The sequence below is a fragment of the Pinus tabuliformis genome, chromosome J (assembly GCF_031772625.1).
Source record: "Pinus tabuliformis cultivar Carrire ecotype Pingquan chromosome J, CPIR1, whole genome shotgun sequence".
NCBI classification, from domain to species: Eukaryota; Viridiplantae; Streptophyta; class Pinopsida; order Pinales; family Pinaceae; genus Pinus; species Pinus tabuliformis.
In genome coordinates this window covers 205,713,427-205,735,414 of record NC_142295.1, presented here as the reverse complement: position 1 = coordinate 205,735,414, position 21,988 = coordinate 205,713,427, and the positions used below count along the sequence as shown (strand labels likewise).

At 38.9% G+C, this 21,988-nt stretch overlaps 1 protein-coding gene across 2 annotated transcripts in view; it reads right to left on the bottom strand.

Moving 5' to 3' along the window:
* LOC149226401 (putative choline kinase 2) overlaps nucleotides 1-21,988 on the bottom strand; it is a 200,608-nt gene that overhangs the window by 159,987 nt on the left and 18,633 nt on the right. Inside the window, exons 2-3 of one of the 2 annotated variants that reach the window (XM_089375287.1) lie at nucleotides 9,266-9,387; nucleotides 8,919-9,133 (exon numbers count right to left, since the gene is read on the bottom strand). In XM_089375287.1, the coding sequence (XP_089231413.1) occupies nucleotides 8,919-9,133; nucleotides 9,266-9,387 (337 nt within the window). The remainder of the gene's footprint in view (nucleotides 1-8,918; nucleotides 9,134-9,265; nucleotides 9,388-21,988) is intronic. The other variant, XM_089375286.1, reaches the window with a different exon arrangement.

Here is a 21,988-nt window from a genome sequence, read left to right as displayed (position 1 = left end):
TACTTGTTCTCATATCAAATCCCTGAGTCGAAATATTCAACTTCTGTAATAACAACAACATATTTATTCACTTATTAGCATTAGATGGCCTTCTACTGCTCCAATTTCTGTTTGGATATCAAGTGGAAAATATTTTTAACAACAGTCCATTGGATAGGTAAGAGATCATGTTCTTTCAAAGGAGTGTTCCTGAGAAATGATCTATCAAACAATGATTGTTAATATAGCTCATCAAGGATTTCATAAGGACCCTTTCATGGATAGCTTCTAAAATAATGATTAAGAATCACAAACTCTCCCTAACTGTATGCATGGTCTCTTTTTGGCAGAATCCCATCATCAAACACTCGAAATATCAAGAATATCTTCATCAAGTCAACAACATGTGTTGTTGGCTGGAGAGTTCAGGAGATTTTCATATTGTATTTGCTTTCTTCTCCATACTTGTGTAACTTTCTTTTCTGGCATGGTTCTAGCTTGTGTAGGAACCTAAGTTAAGTTACAATCATGTGCCATATGACCAATGTTATGACACTTGAAGCATTCTATGTTGTTCATGAATAAGAATTCATGATTTCTTCCTGTAGAATTGCTTCTCGGAGATTGTCGGGGACCATAGTGTCTATCTTTGTGGTATGCCGTACAATATTTTGCCATGTGTCCAAAGTTTGTACAAGAATAATAATAACCAAGAAATATACTTTGGTACCTGGGAGAAGAAGGTTTCCTTTATGTACTTCTGAAGTCTTTCTGCCTTGAGATCCTTTGATTATAACCATTGCTTCTTGCATCCTTGACATCATTTGCATTTCTTCTTAGAATAGGATTTCCTTCATTGTTGCCTTGACTCTTATCCTTGCCTTTGTTGGAACTGGAAGCATCAACATTTCTTTTTGGCTTCCTCACATCCTTTTTGTTTGAAGCATTATCATTCTTGCTCGAGGATTCTCCTTCATAGCCAAGATCTGATTTATCAAATGGGGATCTTTGATAATTGAGCATGTCATCCAAGACTTGAGAGCTTTTCAAGAATTTGTCCATCCCTTCAACCTTTTTTCTGAGGGAGAATCTCTTCTTCCAATCTTTCACAATCATTATTCTTCTTAGCAAGTTGTTTCTCAAAATCTTCCTTGATACGTATTGCTTCATTTGATTCTATTTTAAGGGAGATGATTTCTGGTTTCATTCTGAAGATTTCTTCATTTTCCTTAGCTAGACTGCTCTCCATTTCTTCCATGATCCTTGTAGCTTTACATGTTTCAGCCTTGAGAAGGTTGAGGTCGGATTTTAGTTTGAATATTTCTTCATCCTTTGCTTTTAGTTGACATATCATGGTGTTTTTCTCATTTTCTGCTTCATCAACTTGTCCTTCTATGATTACCAATGCTTGCATTGTCTTCTCAGTTCCTTGTGCTTGTTTCCTTACTTCTTCTAGTTGTGATCTAAGGGAGGAGACCTCTTCCTTGTATTGACCAATCTCTGCTTCAAGTTTGTTCAAGCTCTAGTGCCTTTGTTCAAGGTGGCTTGACAAGTTATCTTCCCATTTCTTTGCTTTATCCAATTGATTTGTCATGGATATGACTTCTTCATGATGCTTTCTTTTGCTTTGATGAAATTCCTTCTTAAGCTTGGCAAGCTCTTCATCCCTTTCTTGTACTTGAAGCTTAACAAGGTAAACTTTCTTCCTTGTTTGGTCTTGGTCACCAGCTAGTGCTTTCTTATTAAGTTCCTCGTTTTCCTTTTTTCAAATTGATAATCTCTTCCATGGTAGCCATAAGTTTAGTGAGGAGATCTTCTTCAAAATCTTTTTCATTCTCTTCATCTTCTAGGTCTTCTTTAGCCTTGATGTCATCATTCTCATTTTCAGCTTCTATGATGGGTTCTGGATTTCCTTCTTGGTTTAAATCATCTTCTTGACTAGTGGTCATGGTCAATGCTCCTTTTGAGTGAAGGTCATGAAGTTTGTCCCATATACCCCTCGCTGACGAACATTTTCCTAAATTGTTCTTTATAGAATCTGGTAGCCCATTCAAGATTGCCTTCATTGCTTTTGCATTGTACTCCTTGGATTCTCCATCCATCATGCTATCAACAATCACTAATTTCCAGATTTTGATGCCTTGAGTCTTTAAGAAATTCCTCATTGGAGCAGTCACAAATTGATTGACTTCAATTTCGGTGGTTGAGGGAGACACCTCTTTAGGAGGATTGGAGACTTTCTTCCTTGGCTTCGCCATTTGTGTTCTAATGATCAACCTTCAAGTTGTTAGGCTTTGAGTGAAGGTACTGGCTCTGATACCAATTGTTGGAAATACTAAGAGGGGGGGTGAATCAGTGTTCTTTTTGAATTGTTACTTTTACCAATTAGATCACTTATATTTAGAGGGAGACACAAATTGATTGACTTCAATTTCGGTGGTTGAGGGAGACACATCTTTAGGAGGATTGGAGACTTTCTTCCTTGGCTTCGCCATTTGTGTTCTAATGATCAACCTTCAAGTTGTTAGGCTTTGAGTGAAGGTACTGGCTCTGATACCAATTGTTGGAAATACTAAGAGGGGGGGTGAATCAGTGTTCTTTTTGAATTGTTACTTTTACCAATTAGATCACTTATATTTAGAACACAAAATGAACAATAGGAATAAATTCTTTTATTAATATAATCTTTACAATGAATCAAGTACAATGTATATAGGGCTCCAACCCTAGATGAAGACAATGATCTTCAAACTCCCAGGCTCCAACCTGTTGCAAAGCACCAACTTGGACTTTTTGTGAGGCTCCAACCTCTAGGGCACCAACCCTGTCTTCTCAAGGCACCAACCTTGGATTTAAGAGCACCAACTCCAAGGACACCAATCCTTCCAATTCTGAGGCACCAACCCCAAGGGCTCTGACCCTATCTTTCAAGGCACCTACCTTGTTTGTTCGAGGCTCCAACCTTCAGGGCACCAACCCTCTAGGCTCCAACCCACTGTTATATTTTGTCTAGATATGTTTGATAATAATTCTCTGCTCCCAAAATCTTCTTCACTGAATTCTGTCAATCTACAGTTTCACTGTAGTCTTCATCCTATAAAATCAATGACAACCTTGTCTCATAGAAGGTGTCACTGTTGCTCTTCATTACATCCAACTTTCTGTGTCAATCCTCTGTTCTAACTGTCACGGTAACTGTTTCAGGAGTACGCTTCAGGAGTAACTGCTTCAGAATAATCACTGTCGCAGGGTCAGGTTGTGCGCACAATTATAAAACAACCCTGTCTTATGCAGTCTCTTTAACAGATCGCGAGTTGTGCTTCTACGGATTCATTATAAGTCTGAACTTTCAATGATTAACCCAATCAACAAAATGCTTTGACCTTTGTCTTCTGCTGGACCTTCAACTTCTTCTTTTTCTCGACCTTCGACTCTCTTTCTACTGTTCCTTTATGTTCATGAATTGTGAACTGTTGTTCTGTTCTATAATTTATGCCCAAGACCGATAGTCAGAAATGAGGTGCCTTAAGTTATATTTATACAGGTTTCACTAATGACTGGAAAGACACGTTTATTGGAGGGAGGCCGACTTGTATATTAAAATATATCGAAGATTCTTTCATCCACAAACTTAATTATTCACGGAAACCATATAAGAGAGGTTATACCCACAAGGAGGTCCCACATGCCACGTCACTACCTCAATCAAAATCGCAACTTTCGGAGGTCTTCTACAAGTCGTGCCCATAACATAGCCAATGGCCGATTGCCCCTACTGGATGCGATATTATATTAAACTGTTTTGATAAACCCATTGGGTCCACCACTTTATTGCAATCGTAATTTCATAAGACTTCCGCAATTGCAACTTTATGAAAATCCACATTAATAGAGGTCCCCACACGTCACGTCATGGCTTAATCTCGCGATCGCAACTTCACGAGAATCCCGCAATCACAACATTCAATAACACTGATATTCACATATCACCCCATGGCGGATGCGATATTTAATAAACTATTTTTAATAAGTCCGTCGGGTCCACAACTTTATCACAATCGGTAGTTTGACATTCCTTTGAACTTTCTTATTACTGCGGATGCAGTATTTAATTAAGCCATGCTATAATGGTGCAACGGGTCGACAATGCTATCGCAATTGGTGGTTCGGGGGTTTATCGCAACCGGCGGTTTGGGGTGACAACCCTTTATGATTTGTGTAACTTCCGATACCCGAACGTGATACTACATAAAGGTGTATTTTAATGGAGTTGTCGGGTCCGCATATTATATCGCAATCGACGTTTTAACGTTACATCCCTTTAAGACTTGCGATGTGAAGGTTCTGATACAACAGATGCGATATTGCAATAGGGTGAGTTATAATGGAGTAATCAGGTCCGCAACTCAATTCACAATCGGAGATTTTTTGCAGTGACATATAATAAAGTCGCCGATAAAGAATCAATATAAAGTTGTCAATGTGTTTTGTGGTCTTTAAAGAGTTTCACGGTTTATTACTGTTAACTCCTCTGTTATGGCTCCTCTTCTGATAGCTCTACTCCTCCGACGTAATGTTCCTATTTGTTCTTCCGATAGCACTTACCCTTGAGCATATGCGATAACCTGCTTCTCTTGCTCCGATAACTTGCTTCTTTGATGGATTTCAATAAACTCTTCATCTTACTCTTTGGCTTCACAATGGCTTCTCCTCTTTACTCTTTCTCTTTCTCTTCTGATGGTTTCTGATATATTTCCTTCTAGGTTCCACTATTTCTATTACGTTTGTATTCAATCCTTGGATCCTCCATGAACAGTATTAAGATCAATGGGCATCAATAGGCAACATCATGTATTAAAGAATTTGCCATCACAAACACTGCTATATTGACATCAATGACAACCTAGATTAACAATCTCTACCATCAATGCACTGCTCTACTCTGCTCTGTTGAACTATGAAGAAGAAGTGATCGAGAATGTATCATACCATTCTCTACTGACCCGAAGTCAATCCCAATCAAAAGAGAGTGTTTCATACCACTCTTACTGACCCAAAGTTAGTTCCAATCAAAAGTTAGTGTCTCATACCACTCTTACTGACCCGAAGTCAGTTCCCATTGATCCCAGATCAATAATGGGCATCCTAGCATAGGGAGTACGGTAGTAAACGATGCATCCATCGGTAGTACTATGGTCCCTATCCTCATTTCCCTACTCATTGGCCAGATGAGAGGTACTTCCCATGAGTCCCAAACTACATGGGTAGGATGTCTCGGCAGGAGAAGGATGAACCACTCGTCCTGCTCACATGTCGCCAAGGGGTACCACAGGGGAAGGATGAACCACTCACCCTGTACATAGAAAACCACTAGGGGAAGGCTGAGCCACTCACCCTATGGTTGCTCACCGCTCCAAGAAGTACCCCAAGCACCCTGGAGCTCCCAGAGCTCAATGTCCATCTCATACAGGACCCTCATAAGAGGGTCTCTCCACGACTCCAAATCGTTCTCAGAAGGCCAAGAATTTGACCTTTCCCAGGGGCTTTGTCAAAATATCGGCGACCTGCTCATCAGCCCAACGTGATGGAGCCTTATTGTTCCTCGTTATACCATATCCGGGATAAAGTGGTACCTGATATCTATATGCTTGGAGCGATCATGAAACACGAGATTCTCTGATAATCGGATCACACTCTGGTTGTCGCAGAAGATCATGATGGTATCCAGCACATGTACAAACAGCTCACTGAAGAGCTTCCTCAACTAGACAGCTTCACAGGAGGCCATACTAGCAGCTACGTATTCGGCCTCGGCGGTGCTCAAAGCAACCGATTTCTGCTTCTTGCTCATCCAGGATATCGAAGCATGAACCCAAAGAAAAAACAGCATCCAGAAGTGCTCTTGCAATCCACCACACTGCCAACCCAATCAGCATCAGAATAACCATGCAGCCTCACATTTCCAGCAATGCATCTCAGTCCTTGAGTGATTGTGCCCCGAGGATATATCAGAATATTCTTGGCGGCAATCCAATGTATATGATGAGGCTCAACCATGTATTGGCTCAATGTGTTAACTGCAAAACATATGTCTGAACGAGAGTTCACCAAGAACATTAGTGCTCCTATGAGTTGACGATACTCAGAAGCATTTCCCAATTCAGGTCCAGCAGCACTACCACATAACTTCTTAAAGTTAAGTTCCATCGGAGTAGTCACAGGCTTGTAGTCCACCATCCCAAATCTTTCCAATATCTTCACAACATATTTTCCTTGAGAGAGGAAAATTTCACCTGCCTTTTGCCAGACCTCCAACCCTAGGAAATAGTGCATCGGTCCTAGGTCCTTCATCTCAAATTCAGAAGCCAACTCCCTCTTACATTTGTGAATGAGAGGGTCTGCACCTGTCAAAAAGAGGTCGTCCACATAAAGTACTAGAATGAGAGGTTTATCATTTTCAACCTTAAAGTAAAGGTTCGGATCGGCTTCACTTCTAGTGAATCCCAGCTTCATCGGATAGCTATCGATCCTCTCATACCAAGCCCGGGGTGCTTGCTTCAATCCATAGAGAGCTTTCTTCAACCTACATACATGAGATTCCCGATCGTAAACTTCAAACCCCTTGGGTTGTTCCACATAGACTTCCTCTTTGATTAAACCATGCAAGAAGGTGGTCTTGACATCCATCTGATGTAGGTTCCATCCTTGCGAGGCAGCAAGGGCTATGATCGAGCAAATGGTGGTGTATCGGGCAACAGGTGCAAATATCTCATCGTAATCTACACCTTCCTTTTGAGAAAAGCCTCGAGCAACAAAGTGAGCCTTGAACTTTTCTGCACTTCAATCAGCTGCATGCTTGATTTCGTAGAGCCACTTAGAAGTGACAACCGATTTGTTCTAGGGTCTAGGGACCACATGCCAGACATCATTCTTCATAATTGACTTGTCTTCTTCATTCATAGCATCCTTCCATACTTGTTGCTTCACGGCTTCTTCGAATGATGAAGGTTCATTTTGAATGATAGTGCTCATGGCGGTCAAATATCCTCAATAGTTGTTCAGCTTCTTGCTTTCACGAAAAGTCCCCCTTGGTGCAATGTGCCTCTCAGCATCTTCGAGAGTCTCCCTAAGCCATGAGGGTATCCTCTTGGAGGAGGAAGGCTAATGAGGGAGTGGATCAATAGGATCCATAGGTTCATCAACAGCAGGCATCGTTTCGTCCTCTTTTTCACCCTGATTTCCTGTGTCAGCCTCTTTGTCCTTCCTTAGGATAGGAAGGTTGTTGATCTTCGTGAGGGCCATATCTTTGTCGAAGGTGACATCATGACTTATCTCAACTTCCTTTTGACCATAGTCCAGAGGATCGATATTCTTTGAGGATGGGTGATATCCAAGATAAGAATAGTCCTATAACAACATACCCAGTGAACATCTAGATGGGGTATGTGCCTTGAGAGGCGGTGGTGGTGTCCAAATTTGTGCCTCCCAATATTGTGCTTTGATCTAGTAGAGAGATAGAGCTTGTTAGTCAAGGCCTTGCGATTTTTGACAATGTTGGTTATGATGTTATGATTATGCTTATCAATCTGAATCCGTTCTTATGAGAATATTTTAGTTTGAGAGTATCTTGTTGTGTCATTATAAATACCTCCCTAGTTAAGAGGGAGTGTTGAAAGTGTAACTAGCGTTGGCCTTCATAATGTAATACAAATGTATCTTTGATGTACTTATTATATTCATTTATTATTATTATTTTTCTAGTCAAAGCACATTCTTCATGTTTATAGGGTCAATTGAGTCAAAAAGAATATTTATTATCAGTCAAAGAAATGTAATTGAATCAAAATCCCATTTGGAATTTTTGTAAGAAAGAAAAAGAATTTTATTTTCAGTTAAAGACTCAACACAAGACCAAGTCAGCCCTCCTTGGGAACAAGTCAACTTGGGCTTCTAGGAGCCACCTATTCGACCTCCTGGACAGATATATATAGAGGACAGTTTGATCACTTTGGAGCTCATTCATTCACTCACATCATCAACTCGATTTCTATGCCAAAAAAGAAGACAATCGAAGTCAAATCAGAGAGAGAAAAGTCAAAGGAGAGAAAGAAGGCGAGTTTTTTTCGCTAGTTCTGTGATTTTTTCTTAGGTATTTCACGCCCGAAATTTCAAGAGTTCACCAGATTTCAGAGGTTTGACTAGCATTGACTTTTGCTGACTTTGACTTGTTGAGGAGAATTTGAGCGCTATCTTGGAGTCTTTGTGGCAGTCTTGCTCTTGGTCTTGTGTCATGGATATCTCACTTTGATCGGTTTCTATAAGAAGAGGATTTTCTTGGGTTTTCCCCCTTGTGGGGTTTTGCCATGGCTTGGAGCCTAATTTCTTGTGTTCTTTGTCACATGTGATCTTCATGTATTTTATATTTTGGTAATTATTTGATGAAGAGAATATAAATTTAATAAGAAGCCAACAAACATTCACAAGTAATTACCAAGTTAAGAGAAACCAATCATAATCATCTAGCACATTGATTTCTCAACAGGAGCATGTAGAAATAATCTACCTTTAGTGAAAAATAAATGCATCCTCTTAAAGGAGTTAACTGTTAAACCAAGTTTACCCAACATGTATTGCTATGCAACCTTATTTTGTTGCCAATTGCTTGAAACCTTTCCAACACAAAAATCCTAAAATTGATATCATCAGTTGACTCTTGATGCTTTTTATACCTAGTACGACTTTCATTGGCTATCCAAACCTTTCCAACAATGACAAAAATATATTTTTAGCTTTCTTCAAAAGTTTAGGTTACAGAAAAGTATGATATGAGAAAAAAAAATGAACATTCACAACAAACATCAACAAAGTCCAAGTCTGATGAACATAAGATTTATTCACGAAATTACAAGATAATAATTTGCATTTATCATATAACTCACAAATTGATATTGGCCTTACAATCAGAGTAATCTCGCCATCTTTTTCATTAATCATGATATTTCCATATTGCAAGTCATTATGACAAAATCCAACTCGCTCGTTGGGCTTTGAGATAGAATTACTTAGATTTGATATCTCTTTCTGTAGTCTCTCCAGTTGGAACTCCTGAATTATTTCTGGTTTACACAATTTATTTGACTTCTCCAGCCAATCCCTGTGAAAAGAAGCAAGCAAGAGTAAAACATAATATCACTTTTAGTACAAGATTTCTAACTGTAATACTAATTTGAAGCATGTAGACAATAATTTGCAAATGTAAAATTCAATTTAAGACCTAGAAGACAACCTCAAGCGCTCCCATAGTCGTGGATGAGATGACCCAGGAATGTCTAAATGATGGAATTCATTCAATTTGATAGCAATCTTTTGAGATATGTCCGGATCACGTAAATCTTTTGCTGAAAGCGTCTGCCAAGATCATCAAAGTTGATCATCTTACTAAGAATGCAAAGTCTATAAAATTTTAACACCTAATTCCAAACTCCATAAGATGTCCAAACCATACATTTTGTGTTGTTGTGCTTTGCACATGTAATTACAAAAGCTGGTAATTATCTTTCTATGAGAGTAAATATTTGTTAATAATTCTGCAAAACCAAAGTGTTTCACCAATCAATATCGAGGACAACGTATAATATATTTATCATAATATGTTAAACTAATTCACAATTAACCATTAATCAAATTAATATTAAACATACTACTATCAAATTTATAGATGCTTACTATTACTATAGGCCAACTATTACTCAGTATTAGAAATATTGCAAAAAATCCCCAAATCAATTTCAGGCTAATTTATATATTAAACTAATTCACAATTAACCATTAATCAAATCAATATTAAACATACTACTATCAAATCTATAGATGCTTACTATTACTATAGGCCAACTATTACTCAGTATTAGAAATATTGCAAAAAATCCCCAAATCAATTTCAGGCTAATTTATATATTAAACCAGTGTGAGAGGGCCATATATTGAAGTCATTCCTAGCAAGAAAGTGGTATGGCTGTCAAAATAGATATGGTTGAAGTTTTTGATAAAGTTTGTCATGAATTTATCTTTGTAGTGTTCCAAAAGTTTGGCTTCTGCTTGAAATTCATTAAATGTATCCAAGTCCATGTTGGCCATCCTTGGATTGCCCCATTTGTAAATGGTAAGTTGGTTTCCTTCTTCCAAATCTTGAAAGGTCTCAGTTAATCCTTTTGTAAGGACAGCTTCCCTCTCTCTCCTATAGCAGTCCTAGGTTGCAGAGCATAAAAATTTGGGGATCAAGTAGCAAAGGCACATGAAAATAAGGGAAATAGGCTATCATTCAAGACCTCAAAGTGATTATTTGTTAAAAAACAGATGTTTTATGTTGTTATAATCACTTAAATCCAGAATTTCTTTATGCTGCAATAAAGTTAGTAATTGTAGATAGAACATAAACCATATAAACCATATGCACAATAGAAGACAGCCAAGAACTCAATGAGACACAGAGAAGTTCGGTCAATGACAAGGGGAAAACCCAACCAGATTCTTCTTCTATTAGAAATCAATTGTTCAACAGAGATACAAAGTACAATGAGGGAATGAAGAAGTTGGTTTTCCCAAATTAGGGCTTCTAGGGCAAACAAAAATGACTCCATCTTCAGGATTGCCTCAAGTGTAGATGATCAATCTTCTCAGATGTTGTAGTATACCTAGGGGGGTTAATATGGGGTACAAAGGGAGGTACCCAAGGAAATAATGTAATAATAGGATGGGCCATAGTAATAAATAAAGTGGTTAACCCATATCATGTAAAGGACCACAAGTAGTTAGCAATAATGTAACAAGCCCATGGTATTAGATAGACGGTATTGAGGGAACCATGGTAATGACCCATGGTATTGTATGTATGAGGCCTATATAGAGGCTAGAGACTCCCCATTAAGGAATGTCAAGGATTATTGTATGAACAGGCATATGGCATGTGGAGTGTTCTCCTTCCTTAAGGAGTAAATATATGGTGTTGCCCTACCTTAAGGGTTTGATATTAATAAAGAAAAGCATTTCTATCTATATTCAGATCTTGTTATTTCTTGGGTTTATTTGCATTGTCTTATATTTTCATATCAGATCTATAACAAGTGGTATCAGAGCACTTTCTTGGGCAAAGTGGAGAATATTTTTATTTTTTTTTGCAGGAATTTTTTGGAGCGGCAAGTTTGCAGATCAGATCTGTACGTTTTGGTGCAAAATTTGCAGAATCTAATTGCAGATTTGAGTTGTTGGCGAAAAAATACCCAATTTGAAAAAAAAAATCGGCCGAATCAGAGCCCGCATGAGGGAGATATTGCTGATTTAAAAATCAATGGTGTTGCAGACATTTTTTCGGGGTGGCGAGTTGCATATTAGATATGTACGTTTTGGTGCAAAATCTGCAGAATCTAATTGTAGATCTGAGTTGTTGCAAAAAAATACCCAATTTGAAAAAAGAAATCGACCGAATCGGAACCCGGACGAGGGAGATATTGCTGATTTAAAAATCAGTGGTGTTGCAGACATTTTTTCGAGGCGGCGAGTTTGCCGATCAAATCTGTACGTTTTGGTGCAAAATCTGCAGAATCTAATTGTAGATCTGGGTTGTTGGTGAAAAAAATACCCAATTTGACAACAACAACAACAACAACAAAATTGGCCGAATCAGACCCTGGATGAGGGAGATATTGCTAATTTAAAAATCAGTTGAGTTGCAGACATTTTTCGGGGCGGCGAGTTTGCGGAGCAGATCTGTACGTTCTGGTGCAAAATCTGCAGAATCTAATTGCAGATCTGGGTTTTTTGTGAAAAAATACCCAAGTTCAAAAAAAAAAAATCAGTCGAATCGGAGTCCGAATGAGGGAGATATCGCTGATTTAAAATCAGCTCTTTTTTCAGAAATTTTTTGTGACGACGGGATAGTTGCAGTGTGAATCGGAAATTCCAGTGCCTAGATCGGGATTTCTATCACATGGGAAGATGCAAAATGATTGTTCTATTTCCGAAAACAGGTCATAATAGGGATTTTGAGCAATATTGACTAAATTGTGACAATTCCAAATTTTCACCAAGTAAGTGAATTTTTCCCAAACCCTCTTCATGGCGATTCTATATTTTACAGGAAAAGATAATGGTCCTACTATTGAAGAATACATAAAAGCAAAAAAATCAGTATGGGCACAACATTGGAGATTTTTGGTAGTGGCTCATTTTTCAGATGAGGCGGCCACATGGTGGGAATTACTGAACAAAAAGAAGTTCTACAACCTTTCAGATGAAGAATTTGAAAAATTACTTTTAGACAGATGGTCTCATGCCAGAAAACAAGATAATGAGAAACATGTGGGGTTATTTCCTACTGGTATCTCCTTATTGCAGGTTCATGGATTGCTTCAGAAAGAGAAGATCATTGTGTTTATAAATCCTAATTGCAAGCAGAATCTTATAAATGTCAATTTGGCAAAAAAATTGCAAGTCCCAGCGAAACAAATGGGTCACACACAGGTTAATAATGAGGAGGTGCAAGTTTATAAAGGTTTGAAGATTTTTATGGACAAGCATGTATTGCATTCTAATTTTTATGCTTCAGATATGGCTAATGTGGATGTTGTTTTGGGATACCCCTGGATGGACGCCGTGGGTACTATCAATATTAATGTGCATAAGAAATTCCTGAAGCTCTGGTATAAAAAGAAGAAAATTACATTACAGGATATTTCCATCAATAAACAGGTAGAGTCCACGGAGGCTGAAGCAGAAGATATCCAGGGACTGACATATCAGATGATGAGCCACTGATGATCGACAACCAAACACACACGTCAAACCAAGTACCAGAAAAACAGCTAAAGTCCAAGGAGGCTGAAACAAAAAATGTTACATCAGATGAGGATTCAGTGGTTGAAGTAATATTGGAAGATAAAAAACAACAACAGGCACCACAACATGTACCAGATACCAATCAGGCTCCATTAGGTGGTAAATTAAAGAAAGATACATTGTTGGTTAAAACTTCAGCATATCACCACCCACATCACCCAGCAAGAAAACAACCAACAAGATGGCAACAAATTAGCTACAAGGACAACAGCCCCCGCATGGCATATAGAGAGGGGCGACGATCCACCTACTATACATCAACACAGAAGAGCTACAAGGGTCAACTTCCATTTCAAGCGAGCGAGGCACCAGCTAGATCGAGAGCTCACCTTTCTCTGGGATGGCTAGATGCACGAGCATGGTACCAGTGGACTACTTTTTTGAGTAGATCTTATTATTTGTGTTCTTCCCATGTTTCGGGGACGAAACATGTTAAAGGGGGTGGAATGTAGTATACTTAGGGGGGATAATATGGGGTACAAAGGGAGGTACCCAATGGAATAATGTAATAATGGAATGGGCAATAGTAATAAATAAGGTGGTTAACCCGTATCATGTAAGGGACCACAAGTAGTTAGCAATAATGTAACAAGCTCATGGTATTAAATAGATGGTATTGAGGGAACCATGGTAATGACCCATGGTATTGTACGTATGAGACCTATATAGAGGCTAGAGACTCCCCATTGAAGGATGTCAAAGATTACTGTATGAACAGGCATATGGTTTGTGGAGTGTTCTCCTTCCTTGAGTGAATGTATGGTGTTGCCCTACCTTAAGGGTTTGATATCAGTGATGACAATATCGCAAAGATATCGCCGATATTCGCAAACATCGCGATATTTTCAGAGAGACGACATATCATCGAGAAAATATCGCGATATTTTGTTTCCCCGAAAATATCACGATATTTCCGAAATATCAGCGATTTCTCGGGAAAATATTGCGCTATGATGCAAAATATCGCCGAGCTCAGAAAAAAATTTGCCGCCGCGGTTAGAAATGTTCGATTTTGCTTTTTTTTCATTCATTTTGATTTTCGATTATTGGAGAAGGAATGGGAGAGCATTGTGCTTGCTGCCAAGGAGGATTCAAGGGTTGAATAGCCATTATAGCCACCAACAACGAATATTTTGTTGATCAAAGATTGAAGAACAATGAGACAATCTTCATTTCTTCCATTAACATGTATGTTCAAATAAACCCCTATGTTAATGATTTTTTTGATAGTTTTAGGGTTATTCTTGCTTGCCTATTTGCCTACAAACATTTTGCTTGTTCTTTTTTTTCATTTTCTATGATTTTCATGCCCATGAGCAAATGCAAGGGTTTTCTCCATATTTGGACAACAAACTCCATTTTTTTTTAACTTTCAAATGCACCCCCTTATTGTCATTTATGATTTTTCATTGAATTCACATTACAAATAATGTAGCAAAAAAATTATTTTGTAAAATTAGGTGGTTATTACTTAATAATTTCAATGAGCCCTAGGTTTGAGTTAGCTCACTACAAAATTGAAATATGCCAAAAGGCTTGGACCCATTTCGGGAGTATGGGTAGCCTGATGGTGGAACAAATCGGGCATATCTATCATGCAAATTGTGTGGGATCAGGATGATAGGAGGGGTTACGCGATTGAAATACCATCTGGCTAGACTCACTGGACATGATGTTGGGATTTGTACAATTTCTAGTCCGAAGCTTATACAAAAATCTCTTGAGGCAATTGATGAAAAAGGCGGAAAGAAAGAAGAGATAGAAAGAAACAAGGTTGAACATGCACGTAGATCTTTCGAGATATCTTCTTCTGATTTTGATGTTGAGGGTAGTGGGAGGGGATCCACAGCATCACCTGCTACTGCTAGTGCGAGATCATAACATGGCATAAAATCAATTGTTAAGAAAAAGGAGAAGCAAGAAGCAAATAGAGTCATGGGAAGGTGTCTTTTCTGGAGCGACTTACCTCTCAGCATCACCAAAACCAATCCCTTTTAGCAGCGAATGTGTGATGTTATTGTTGTTGTGGGCCCAGGATACAAAAGTGCTACATATGAGGAGTTGCGGGGGCCAATTCTTCAAGCAGAAAAGCAGGGCATCAACTCTAGATTGGTGGAGTTGAAAAAAACATGGGAAGTTTCTGGATGCACAATGATGTCTGATGATTGGACAGATAGGAAGGGTAGGACCCTTCTAAATTTCTTGGTACATTATCCTAAAGGTACCGTGTTTATTAAATCAGTGTATGCATCAGAACATGTCAAAAATGCAGCAACGATATGTGAGTTGTTAGATGGGTTCATTCGGAAGATTGGTGCGCAGAATGTGGTGCAAGTCATAACAGACAATGCAGGTAATTATGTTTCTACCGGCAAGATGCTTATGGAGAGGCATCGCACATTGTTCTGGATTCCGTGTGCAACACATTGTCCCGATTTGCTGCTTGAGGATATGGGGAAACTCTCCTTCATCAAGGAGGTGGTTGATATGGCTAGGAGCATCCCCAAGTTTATTTATAACCATGCTTTTGTTCTTAGCCTCATGAGGAGGTTCACTAACTAGAAACAAGGAGTTGTGGCGTCCTGCGATCACACGTTTTTCCACAAACTTTATTACTCTTCAGTCTTTGCTTTGATGTCAGTTCGAGTTGAAGCAAATGTTTGTGTCTGATGACTGGTGTAATCGTAGGTACAGCAGGAGACTGGCGTAATCGTAGATACAGCAGGAGACAGGACGGGAGAGCCATTGCAAAAATGGTGTACTCTGACACGTTTTGGCGTGGAGTAGAAGAAGCATGCTCAGTTAGTGAACCTATAGTAAAGGTTCTCAGATTGGTAGATGGGGAGAAGCCTACAATGGCTTATTTGTGTGAGGCCATGGATAGGGCCATGGAGACCATTCGTTCTTATTATGCAGACAAGGGTTCTACTGGCCTTGATAGGCATATGATGTTATGGGATGTGATTGATAGTTGGGGGACAGAGGTGCTTCATCGACCCATTCATGCAACAACACTCTTCCTCAACCCTGCTGCATTTTCATACAAATGCGACTTTGATTTTGATGGCGAGGTGATGGAAGGGCTCCATTCCTGTATTCATAGGATGGTACCTGATCTTGAGCTTCGTAGCAAAATCAATTGCGAGATACAGTTTTATCGGGATTGTGTTGGCCTATTTGGCTTTGATGATGCTATTAGAAATTAGAGTTTTCAATTTAGAATTTCCTTACTTATAATTCTATTATTTTAAAATTCAATTATGTAACTTTTACTTGAAAGTTTAATTATATTTTAAGTTTTTGAATTTTTTATTTCTTTATTTTGTTGTAGATATTTGGTGGCGAAGCTATGGTGCAAGAGCACCAAATTTGCAGAAATGGTGCAAGGGCACCAAATTTGTAGAAATTGGCCATAAGAATCTTGAGTCAAACATGTAGCTCTTCAGGGAATGAGCGCAATTAGTGTATATTTGAGAAAATAGACGCAAAAAAGCACAATAGGTATAACTTGAGCTCTAGCCTTAAGTTGAGCAATTACACTTATTATAATTTTTTATTTTTAATTTATGACTTTCAAGTGTCAAGAGTCAAGATTCAAGACTCATTAGTTTTTTTGGCACTCTTACAGGTTGTAGTTCGCATGCCTCAATGATTTACTGTATGTGCATTACAATATCCGACTTCGAGTGAGGCAAATAGAAGCACCAATGGATTCAGATGCCATTTCCTTGGACAATATTGATATATTGTCTCAGTGGAGGGTGGAGTCTGAGAAGCCCATCTTGGAGGAGTCACCTTCATGGTTAGAGCCAGATGATCCATTAGAACAGGGGCAGCAAGAGGAGGAGGACTCAGAGGAGGAGCAACACTCGGAGGAGGAGGAGGACATTGTGAGAACATCAGCATCAACACCATCTGCTATAGATATAGGAGAGCATAGCTCCATACCTAGCACTCATTATTTGACATTAGGTGCAGAGGCAGGGCCAGGGCCTTCTATTACTAGGGGTAGGCCTGACAAACAGCCCATCATGTTTTCTCGGAAAAGGGGGAGAGGGTAGTGATTTCAGATAGATAGCTGCTAGTTTTATTTGTTTTGCTACATATAACTCATGATGATGAGATACTTTTATATATAGGATATTATTTTGTGTTGGTTTTCCACCAATGAGTCCTTGATTGGACAATTATCAGGGATCAGCAAGATTTGGTATCGCCTTTGATGTATCATTTCTATTTGACATCATATATATCAATTCTTTCTTCATATTTGTGTGCCAATGTGTTTATTTCATTATGTTATTGCTTTATACATTTAAAATTTTGAAAAAAATGAATATATTATGCATTTTTTATGCTTGTCGATATTTGCCGATATTTTCGTTGATATTACCGATAAGATGTTTTTTTTACCCTTGTCGATATTCCGCTAATACCGATATTTTCAACATTGTTTGATATTAATAAAGAGAAGCATTTCTATCTATTTCTATCTTATTATTTCTGGGTATATTTGTGTTCTCATATATTTTCAGATCAGATATATAACAGATGTAGGATAGGGTCTCTTCAATAGTGATCTCAATGCTCTTTTCTTCACCATAGCTATGATACCATGTTGACTTTTCTAGTTGCAATAGAGACTAGATCAATTTTCTTCCCGATAACTACTTCGAATGATACATTTTTAACTTCTTATAGCACACATAAGAAAATTTCAGCCATTAAGCACAATAGAGCAGTAGAGATCATAAGGAGACAATGAAACAAGAGACACCAAAATTTTCTCAAGAAAAAACCCCACAAGGGGGAAACCTGATAATCTTTCCTTCTGAGGAATTTTTCAATTCAATCAATTTGTAGATCAGATTCTTCCAATCAAAATCTCAAACCATTGACCTCATTCAATGCCCAGTGAAAACAAGTCAAAGGGGAGAGAGAGAGAGTCAACATTATGCTCATTGATCAAGTCTATTCGAGGGGCTGAATTTTGGCCCGTAGCTCCTAGCCAAAGGGCCAAAATTCGGTCCTATGACAACCTTAGAAGTCTCGGTCAAATCAAAGACTTTGCCCTGTGGTCAAAGCTCGGTCAACACTTAGAAACAGCTCCATAAATGCGCTCAACAAATGGTCAAAGATTCCAAAATATTCGACCTTCTTCTAAAGTAAAAAATTCGATCAAATAGTAGCAAAAAGGACAGAGTCAATGCTGGTCAAACAGATATAAGACTTGGTCAAACTCGTTGGTCAACTTCTCCTTCTTCTCCTTCGCACGTGTGGATAGAATGCTTCTTGAACAGATCGAACTTCTTATTGTGATGATGATCAATGAGGATGTCGAGTCTCTTAACTTATATGTGGTTGACCAAGTGGAATAAACCCAAGGGTCACACCCCTTCATGAGGTGGGGCCAACCTGTCCATCATGGAGCCTACAAGAACCATATATAAAAAAACAAATTTTCTTGACCTTTGGACTTCAATTACCAACCGCAACTACACATTTTCAACAATTTTTGCATGACTAAAGGGTCTTCAAGTTGGACCAAGACGCATTATGTAAATTTTTATTTTACTAAGGCAACTCGGCCCATAAAAAAGTCAAGTAGACCAGCCAATGAAGGGAGGTATCCCTTGGGTTAACACACCCCTTTGACATGTATAAATAAGATGATGTAATGTCTCATTTGATTAACAAGCATGAGGAAGTCTTTCTCTCTCTTCATCATTTTATCTCTCTTGGCCATCCACACAAGTGAGAAAAACGATGAGTTGACCAGTTATTTGACTAGCAGCACGTGTGAGGAAGAAGGTCAAGGTGACCAAACATTTGACCAAGAATTCATTGCAAGAAGGCCACATGTGCAAGCGTTTGACCAGCGACAGTTTGACTACAAGGCCGCAATTAGGGACTGTTGACCACAGGGCTAAAGTTTGGTAGTTTGACCAGCATTGACTTGCTACTATTTGACCAAGTTTCGCTGGTATTTGACTTGGATTATTGGCACTAATTTCTAGACAAATTGTCGATTTGTAAACCTTGTTGACGAATAATTTCTCCTAAGAAAAGTTGATGGGTTTTCTCCCAAGGTTGGGTTTCCTAGCGTAAAATTATTGTCTCTACAGTGCAGGGTTGTCTTTCTATGATCTCATTGTTTCCATTGCATTTACTATTGAGATTTTCTAAGTGTAATTATTCAATTATAGCAATGGCATAAAATACTGTTTGAAAATCATTAGGAAATAATTATTTGATAGAAGATTGTATTCTATTGTACTTGTCATAGAACTTCAACATGGTATAAAAGCTTTATTGAAAGATCAACCATTGAAGTCATCCTTGTTAATTTTCTAGTGTTTTATGCTTAACACAATCACTTGTTCCAATTATTCTTCAATCAGCAATCAATTTATCCAATATAATTCAATCTTCTAATGACAGTAAGTAATTGTAGATAGAACAATAATCCAAAGGCAATAGAAGACAGCCAAGACAAGAACAAGAGAGACATAATTCTTTGGTCAAAGACCAGGGAAAAACCCCACAAGGGGGAAAACCCTTTCAAAATTCTTATTCTATTAAATTGTCATCAAATGTTTAGCAGAGATACAATGTTCCAATTCATCAAAAAAGTGTCAAAGTCAAACCTTTGACTATCCAAAAATCAACCAACCAATATCCAATAAGAGATGAGCCCAAAAGTCAAATCTAGTCAACAAGACAAATCTGCAATTCTGGTCAAAGTCAACAACAGTAGCGACAGCCCTAGTTAGTCAATAGTGAACGATCCTCCAAATAGCTCGATCAAGGTAGCATTAAATTCGGCCTTCCAAGATAAGTCAAAGGAGTCAAAATAGTCAAACTTCAGCCCATACAAATTCGGTCGAAGTCAACCTTTGACCTGTGGAAACCCTAGGTGCAGACCTACAGCCAACGCAAGTCAAAGTTCCTAGCCAAACTCGATCCAAGGAGCAGTCAACTCGGCCTCCAAAGAACAAATCCAAATTCGGTCAAACCAAGTCAAAATATGCAAAGTCAACACTGGTCAAACCATCCCAAACAGAAAGATAAATTCAACCACTCAGAAAAGACTCTCTCTCCTTTGCACATGTGAAAAGAACCTGCAATTTTAGAAGTAGACGAACCAATCCAAGAGAAGAAATGTGATGTGTTGATGCTCCAACATGATGTGACAAATGATCTATTTATATGTGGTGGAGTCCCAATTTGTCCTTTAGGCTAACCTCTACTTTTGTGCACCTATGGGTTTCACCTTAAAAATAATATTTTTCCTTAACCAAATTAAATTCTTCCAAGGGCTAGAAGGGGCTTCTCTGGATGAGGAAGACTTCCCAATGGAGAGAATTTGTCCCTAAGCTGCCAAATTAAAACTCCCTCTTGGCTAGGGATAAATTTCTGACTACATCGTAAGTCCCATCTCAAAAATCCCGTCATCATCATCTCCGAATCAAGTCATATCTCTTCTCTACTCATCTCTGCTCATCTCTACCCATCTGCTGAACATTCTCGAATCTAAAGAAGAATCATCATAGGGGAGCTCAAGCTACCACCCTATATCCAATGACAATAGGCGAGATACAACTTACCGGGCAAGAATCACAACCATCCCAATATCTAATGACAATAGGCAAGATAACACTTGCCATAAGAGGTAAGGATCACATCCATCCTATCATCCAATAACAATGGGCGAGATACAACTTACTTTGAGAGGTAAGGATCACATCCATCCCATTGTCTATTGATCTTCCCACCTTGACCCTCAAGAGTCAAGTGGTAGAACACCTTGCATCCCATCACTTGAGTAAGATACCACTTGCCATGAGAGGCAAGGATCACAACCATCTCAAGTATCCTCACCCATTGGCCAGATGGGTGGCAATCCCAACAAGCCCATCTTGTGGGTAGGATGCATATTGGGGTATACTCTGTCTAGTCCAGACATGATAGGGGGAGATACCCAACTTGCCATAAATGACAAGGATCACACACACCCTGTGGTGACAATAGGCAAGATACTACTCACTGCAAAGGGGTAAGGATCACAACCAACCTATGGTCCAGCGATCCCTCAACCCTAGGAGCTCTCTAGTTCAATTACTCTTCCTGTAAGCTCAAACAATGGGGAAGAGCATAGCTCAGTGTCCTCGATCAGCCAAAACCCTTTCCCAGGAGAGTCACTTCCAGCTACTCTCTAAAGACAAACTTCCCTTTCGGCAAAGCCTTGGTAAAAATATTTTTTATCTGCTCATCGATCGAAATGTGGAGTCTTATGACTCCTCTCTACACCATGTCTCGAATATATTGATACCTAATCTTAATATGTTTGAACTTGTCATGAAACACGGGATTCTCTGCCAATCGGATCCCGCTCTTGTTGTCACAATATATGACTGTCGTATCCAGAACCTGCTCAAATAGCTCTCCCAAGAGCTTCCTCAACCATATAGCCTCGCAACTTGCCATGCTAGCAATAATATACTTAGCCTCGGCAAAACTCAGGGCAATAGATTTTTGCTTCTTGCTCATCCAAGATATCACGGTAGATCCAAGGTTAAAACAACATCCTGAAGTGCTCTTCTTGTCAATAACATTTTCGGCCCAGTCAACATCAGTGTATCCATGTAGTCTTACATCTCCAGCAGTGTACCTCAGACCAAGATTAATCGTTCCATGCAAATATCTCAGCACATGCTTGGCAGCGACCCAAAGTGCATGAAGAGGCTCAGTCATGAATTGACTCAGCGTGTTAGCTACAAAACATATATCCGGTCGAGTGTTCACAAGGAACATCAATGCCCTAATCAACTATCGATACTCAGAGGGATTCGCCAACCCAGGTCCATCAATTTCTCCACATAGTTCCTTGAAGTTCATATCCATCGGTGTGGACATAGATTTACATTCCACCATTCAAAATCTTTCCAACAGTTTCACAACATATTTTCCTTGTGATAGGAAAATCTAATTGGGCCTTTGCCACACCTCTAAGCCCAGGAAGTAATGCATCAATCCAAGGTCTTTCATTTCGAACTCAGAGGCCAACTCCTTTTGCACTCGAGCATAAAAGGCTCACTAACTGTTAAGAATAAAT